The 7,500-nt window shown below is 44.2% G+C and overlaps 1 protein-coding gene across 1 annotated transcript in view; it reads left to right on the top strand.

The window, feature by feature from the left end:
• LOC138954242 (atrial natriuretic peptide receptor 2-like) overlaps positions 1-6,405 on the top strand; it is a gene marked incomplete at both ends in the record, with an annotated part of 15,697 nt that extends 9,292 nt beyond the window's left edge. Inside the window, 6 exon segments of the mRNA XM_070326131.1 lie at positions 292-463; positions 2,192-2,341; positions 3,690-3,813; positions 5,103-5,171; positions 5,538-5,712; positions 6,307-6,405. Coding sequence (XP_070182232.1) covers positions 292-463; positions 2,192-2,341; positions 3,690-3,813; positions 5,103-5,171; positions 5,538-5,712; positions 6,307-6,405 — 789 coding nt within the window.
• Positions 6,406-7,500: the final 1,095 nt, after the last annotated feature.

Raw genomic sequence — 7,500 nt, 5'->3', positions numbered from 1 at the left:
AAGCGTGCTATGAAGCACAGCGCAATCGCTACCGCGCAAACAGGCTCGTCACTTTCACTGCCTTTTGCACTAGCGGCGGACTACGTTCAGTTTCATTCTGTGAGTTCCACAGCTTGACTAAATGTAGTAATTTCGCCTTACGCGACTTGTTGTTTCTATTTCGTAAGCATCATTTCGCTGCATGTGCCCTTGTCATCAGTCTTTTCGTCTTTTAAGGGAGAGAAATGAGTAAGAGGAAAGGAGGGTCTGTCTAATGTCACTACTAAATGAAACCCATGTTTGTGCGTGCAGAGATCTACAACAAAGTCAGCAACGGACTCAAGCCGTTTTTCCGCCCCACGCTGGAGGAGTACGACTGCCCGAGTGACGAACTTGCTCACGTCATCAGACGCTGCTGGGCCGAGGACCCCTCAGACAGACCCGACTTCACTCAGCTCAAAACCATCATCAGGAAACTCAACAGGTGCAACTTTGGACCCCGGGTCCCCCCCCCCCCCCCCCCTCCGTCTTTTTGTCCATACCTGTCTCGTTCCGTGTTACTTTTGACTTTTGTGTCCTTTTGTCTGTTAGTCTGGGGCGGGGATGTAGCTCAGTTGGTAGCGCGCTGGATTTGTGTTCAGTTGGCCGCTGTCAGCGTGAGTTCGATCCCAGGTTCGGCGGAAATTTATTTCAGAGTCAACTTTGTGTGCAGACTCTCTTCGGTGTCCGAACCCTCCCCCCGTGTACACTACATTGGGTGTGCACGTTAAAGATCCCACGATTGACAAAAGGGTCTTTCCTGGCAAAATTGCTTAGGCACAGTTAATAATTGTCTACCTATACCCGTGTGACTTGGAATAATAGGCCGTGAAAGGTAAATATGCGCCGAAATGGCTGCAATCTACTGGCCGTATAAAATTTCATCTCACACGGCATCACTGCAGAGCGCCTAGAACTGTACCCACGGAATATGCGCGATATAAGCGTCATTGATTGATTGATTGATTGATTGTTTGTTAGTCCTGAAAAAGCTTCCATGAGCTAATATCTGATTTAGTATTGTATCTTTCTTTCTTTATTTGGTGTTTAACGTCGTTTTCAACCACGAAGGTTATATCGCGACGAGGAAGGGGGGGGGGGGGGGGGGGGGGATGGGATAGAGCCACTTGTTAATTGTTTCTTGTTCACAAAAGCACTAATCAAAAAATTTGCTCCAGGGGCTTGCAACGTAGTACACTATATGACCTTACTGGGAGAATGCAAGTTTCCAGTACAAAGGACTTAACATTTCTTACATACTGCTTGACTAAAAATCTTTACAAACATTGACTATAATATATTCTATACAAGAAACACTTAACAAGGGTAAAAGGAGAAACAGAATCCGTTAGTCGCCTCTTACGACATGGTGGGGAACATGCATCTTACCCACAGTCATTGTGTTGGTTAGAGGTACAGATCATTTTGTCCGAAAAAAACATGGCAAACAAAATGTTGAGGATGAAAGAAGCGTATTCATGTCAAAGCGTGTTATTCTCTCAGCTGCCAGAAGATTGTTTCCGCATAATGCTCGCTTACTCTTGTTGCACATATTGTGACCCTCCACCACGGAATGAGTCGCATGTCACCTTTGCATGATTTTCATATTTTTACATTTTCCTGAAGAGTTTTTTATGCTCTATCCAGTGATGAAAACCGTTTTAGAAAAGAGCGAAAACTGTTTGAGTTATAAGCCTGTGACCAAGGTGATCCTCCCACTGTTACCATACACTCCCCGGACTTATATCAAGCCTAGCGCAGAACCGCGCGAGGTGACATGCGACTCATTTCGTGGTGGAGGGTCACATTTTGTCCGAAAAAACATGGCAAACAAAATTTTGAGGATGAAAGTAGCGTATTCATGTCAAAGCGTGTTATTCTCTCTCAGCTGCCAGAAGAGTGTTTCCGCACAATGCTCGCTTACTCTTGTTGCACATATATGGCATATGCATTCAAATCGTTTTCGTTCCTTTGTTTAGAACTCAGAAGGCAAACACACACACACACACACTCACACACACACACACTGAGAATTCACGGCCCACACTCATATCTGCTGTGTCTTCTTTTTCCTCCCTTGTCCCTATGTTATTGTACCTGTTCTGGCAACATATTGTGAAAGTAAAGAACAAATGTTTTCAAAAAGTTTTCAAAAATCTGCTGTGTCTCAAAGGGATGGCGACAAGGGGAACATCCTGGACAACCTGTTGTCACGCATGGAGCAATACGCGAACAACCTGGAGGCTCTCGTGGAGGAGAGGACGGCCGACTATTTGCAGCAGAAGAAGAAAGCCGAAGACCTTCTGTACAACATGTTACCAAGGTATGGTGATGGTCGGATGGGGCGTATGGGTTGAAGTGGTGAAGGGGGTGAAGGGGAGGGAGGGTGCGGGGGGAATAGAGTGTGTGGGGATAGGATAGAGAAACCCTGACTATCAGCAGCAGAAGAAGAAACCCGAGGACCTCCTGCACATAATACTGCCAAGGTAGACCTGTAACCTAGCCTATAGCGCTGGTTAGCTAGACCTAGAGAAAACCACTACCGAAAGCAAGGAACGAATTGAAGCAAGGGTGGGAGGATGGTGTGATGGTGGGGGGAAGGGGGATAGAGTTGTTCAAAGAGAGGACGGAGGATTGTCTGCAGCAGGTGTGCACGTTAAAGATCCCACGATTGACAAAAGGGTCTTTCCTGGCAAAATTGTATAGGCATAGATAAAAATGTACACCAAAATACCCGTGTGACTTGGAATAATAGGCCGTGAAAAGTAGGATATGCGCCGAAATGGCTGCGATCTGCTAGCCGATGTGAATGCGTGATGTATTGTGTAAAAAAATTCCATCTCACACAGCATAAATAAATCCCTGCGCCTTGAATATGTGCGCGATATAAATTGCATAAAATTAAAATAAAATTAAAAAATAAATCCCTGCTCTTAGAACTGTACCCACGGAATACGCGCGATATAAGCCTCATATTGATTGATTGATTGATTGAAAGCCGAAGACCTCCTGTACAACATGTTACCAAGGTATACCTCGTAGTGCTGATTAACCGGGCTCTATGTAAACGAGACACGGAATGCTGGTGATTAGGGGTGTGGGGAATGGAGTGTGTGGGTGTGTGTGGCGGGAGGGGGGCAGGAGAGGACGGCGGACTATTTGCACCAGAAGAAGAAAGCCGAAGACCTCATGTACAACATGTTGCCAAGGAATAACTTCTAGCGCTGGGTAGGGTTGCTGAACATTGGAAATCATAAGTAAAATGGAAGGGATGTTTCAAGACTGATTGTGGGCAGCAGAAGAGGAAAGCCGAAGATCTCCGATACAACATGCTGCCAAGGTAAAGCTCGTGCAGTGGAAACTATAAAGTTGAGACAGTTGAAGCGGGGCGCAGACAATACAAGGATGGAAAACGTCAGGTGTTGTGTGGATGTTGAAGGTAATTGGACGGTGTCAGCGAAAATGTGTTATTTTGTTTGGAAAAGCACGTTATAAGCATATACTCTGATCGACACGTGCGGGAATTCGGTAATTGTGATTAGATAGTCTCACACAGCCCTATTTTGATCATCTGTCCATATTTCCACGGAAGTTTTTCATTGAAATGGTTATGTATGTGTCCAAATAGTTTGATTTAAATAATCATTTAAACCAAATGATTGTGTTGACAGATCTGTGGCTCTGCAGTTGATACGAGGAGAATCCGTGACAGCAGAGTCCTACGACAGTGTGTCCATCTACTTCAGTGACATCTGTGGCTTCACCGCCATGAGTGCGGAGTCTACTCCCATGCAGGTCTGCTTGTCTGGCTGGCTGGCTGGCTTAATTCGTAGCTGTTTTGGCTACTTGGCTAGCGTAGTTTTGTTCGTGTTTGTCTGGCTGCGAGGTTGTACGGGTTTTGGAAGAGCGAAGACTCTTGCTTTTACTTGTCAATCACTATCGAGTTGTGTGTCTACATGAAACACGTAGACAGGAAACCCCCCGCGAGTTAGGGGGAAGAATTTACCCGATGCTCCCCAGCATGTCGTAAGAGGCGACTAACGGATACTGTTTCTCCTTTTTACCCTTGTTAAGTGTTTCTTGTATAGAATATAGTCAATGTTTGTACAGATTTTAGTCAAGCAGTATGTAGGAAATGTTAAGTCCTTTGTACTGGAAACTTGCATTCTCCCAGTAAGGTCATACATTGTACTACGTTGCAAGCCCCTGGAACAATTTTTTGATTAGTGCTTTTTGTGAACAAGAAACAATTAACAAGTGGCTCTATCCCATCTCCCCCCCTTTCCCCGTCGCGATATAACCTTCGTGGTTGAAAACGACGTTAAACACCAAATAAAGAAAGTAAAGTAGGTAGACAGGAGCACGTATGAATTGATTTGTCGGAGAAAAAGCTAGGGTATTCACTCTTTCTTTCCGAACATCGTCTATTAGCAGGGCCGGACCAAATGAGTTGTAAGGGGGGGGGGGGGGGTCCTCTTTTGGGGGGAGGGGGCAAATCAGCGAGAAAAAAAAAGAAGAAAAAAACCACTCAAAGCAAGGTACATGCTTTTTCCAGGGGTGGGATTCCGGAACCCCTGGAGCCCCCCCCCCCCCCCCCCCCCCTGGGTCCGGCCCTGATTAGCTAGAGAAAAACAAAATCCGTAAACGGTTACACTGCTGAGGTTGAACAATAGAAATGCAAGAAAGCTAAGTTTTTCAGTTAGAGTTCCACGTTAGACAGATTGAAACATTCACGCGTGCTTCGAACTAATGGTCTTGGTATAGTTCATCAAAAATAACATGATAATAATAAGACAATTAAGCTCAAGATAATTAAATCAGTAAGGTTCTTTCTTTCTTTATTTGGTGTTTAACGTCGTTTTCAACCGTTCAAGGTTATATCGCGACGGATCAGTAAGGTGTGGACTCCTTCATATCAACATGTTGAGAGTCGAAGACAAGACCTTTTTGTGCATTTAGTCAATTAATATTTATTTATTTTTGGGCTTGCTTTTGTTTTTATTTGTGGTTTTCCTTTCTTGTTAATTTGTTTTTGTTTTGTTAAAGCGAACAAAAACCAAACGTATTTGTTATCTTTCTTTCAGGTGGTGGACTTGCTGAATGATCTCTACACAACGTTTGATTCCATTATTGAGAACTTTGATGTATACAAGGTACTGTAAAGCATTGCAAGACACTGTGTTGCACTCTTGCACTAACGAACGCACGCAAGAACACACACACTGATCATACACACACACGCACACACAAACACACACATACACACACATACACACACACACACACACACACACAGACGCACACACACACACACACACACACGCAAACACGCGCTCACACACACACACACACACACACACACACACACACACACACACACACACACACACACACATTTACTCCTCCAGTACACATTATTAACATATCGCCTTTTAAAGGGCGCATTTAACATTGAGGGTGGCTCACATACAGATAAGAATAAAACCTCAAAACTAAATTTAGAATTCTGTTTGTGTCAGGTTGAAACGATAGGGGATGCATATATGGTCGTCTCCGGTCTGCCCGAAAAAAATGGCGACCTGCACGCGCGTGAGGTTGCTCGGATGTCACTGATGCTTCTTGAGGCCGTGAAATCCTTCAAAATACGTCATCGGCCGAAGGAGCAGCTTAAACTTCGGATCGGAATACACACGGGTAATTGTGACTGCTCACAGTGGCGTGTTGTTGTTGTGTTGTACACTACATTGGGGTATGCACGTTAAAGATCCCACGATTGACAAAAGGGTCACGCATTCACATCGGCCATTAGATCAACAGCCTATAGGCGCTGCATCCACCTTTCACGGCCTATTATTCCAGGTCACACGGGTATTTTGGTAGACATTTTTTATCTACGCCTATACAATTTTGCCAGGAAAGACCCTTTTGTCAATCGTGGGATCTTTAACGTGCATACCCCAATGTAGTGTACATTCTACAAAGGAGAGGGACAAGGAGGGGGTAGGGGGTAGGGGAAAGGAGTCAAACGCATCAACGCTTCTTCTTCGACGACGACGACGATGATGATGATGATGATGATGATGATGATGCAGCCCAAAATAACAGAACACGAGAAAGTCGTTCATGATGAGTGATTTAATGTAGCCTACATGTTGACGACGATGACGACGACAATGCTGATGATAGTGATGGTCATGACGACGTTGTCGCCGACGATGACGATGATAAAAGACCACGAGAATGTGGTTTAGGATGAGTGATATTAACGTCGAGCTGTTGATGTGACAGGGCCGGTGTGCACAGGAGTGGTGGGTCACAAGATGCCCAGGTACTGTCTGTTCGGAGACACAGTCAACACCACATCCCGCATGGAATCCAATGGATTACGTAAGTAGACGTTACACGCCGAGGCTCAGTGGATATTACAAATATTGGTCGAAGTTAGCGGATGATAAAAAAATGCGAGCTTCATGACCTATTTATTCCACTTTTGTCATTTAAAAAAAAAATTGTTTTATACTAGTACGCCATTTTGGAAGTGTTTTCTGGCTAAATTGACCTTAAAAAGTACAGGGTTATTTAACAAACAAAAACTTCACGGCTTTAAAGGGGTAAAACTGTAGGACAAAACAACCCCAAAAAAAGGAAAACAACAACAACTGAAGACATGGAGACTCTACAGTCTCCAAAGATTTTCACAAACAGATCGTTTTACATCATAATGATTGAACGTTCAATACATGATTTTAAGATATTCCGTGTGTGTGTTTTGGCTGAGTTCCTTTTGGGCCATACTTTTTTTTCTTTGGGACACAATTATCTTTCCGAGTTCCCGAATTATTTCTGTAAACTTTACACATGAATAGAATTGTGTGAATAGGTCTCGGGGCTATCTATATGTACACAGTTATAGAGGGGGTGGAAGAGTATGTTTCTTGATTTTGGACACAATTATCGTTTGGTTCCACAATTGTGACCCTCCACCACGGAATGAGTCGCATGTCACCTTTGCATGATTTTCATATTTTTACATTTACCTAAAGAATTTTTTATGCTCTATCCAGTGGTGAAAACCGTTTTAGAAAAGAGCGAAAACTTTTGTTTGAATTATAAGCATGTGACTAAGGTGACCCTCACACTGTTACCAGACACTCCCCGGACTTATATTAAGCCTAGCGCAGAACCGCGCGAGGTGACATGCGACTCATTTCGTGGTGGAGGGTCACAATTATCCCTTAAACATTAGCATAACTATGTGAAGAGGCTTTCGGGCAATATGCGCCCCTTTGGAGCCTCAATCCTTGGGGGTAGGGGAAGGGGAAGGGGGGGTGGCCACACTTATCTTTTGGTTGCACGAGTATCTCTTTATATTGTGTTGAGTATTAACTGTTCAGGGTGATGTTTTAATGCAGCTTTGCGGATCCACGTGAGCAACACATCCAAGCTGGTACTGGACCGGTTCGGCACCTTTGAGCTGGAGTC

This window comes from Littorina saxatilis, unplaced genomic scaffold, assembly GCF_037325665.1.
Source record: "Littorina saxatilis isolate snail1 unplaced genomic scaffold, US_GU_Lsax_2.0 scaffold_2245, whole genome shotgun sequence".
In the NCBI taxonomy this organism is placed as follows: Eukaryota; Metazoa; Mollusca; class Gastropoda; order Littorinimorpha; family Littorinidae; genus Littorina; species Littorina saxatilis.
The sequence above is the reverse complement of the archived record's forward strand: the minus strand, read 5'-3'. Positions and strand labels throughout refer to the sequence as shown.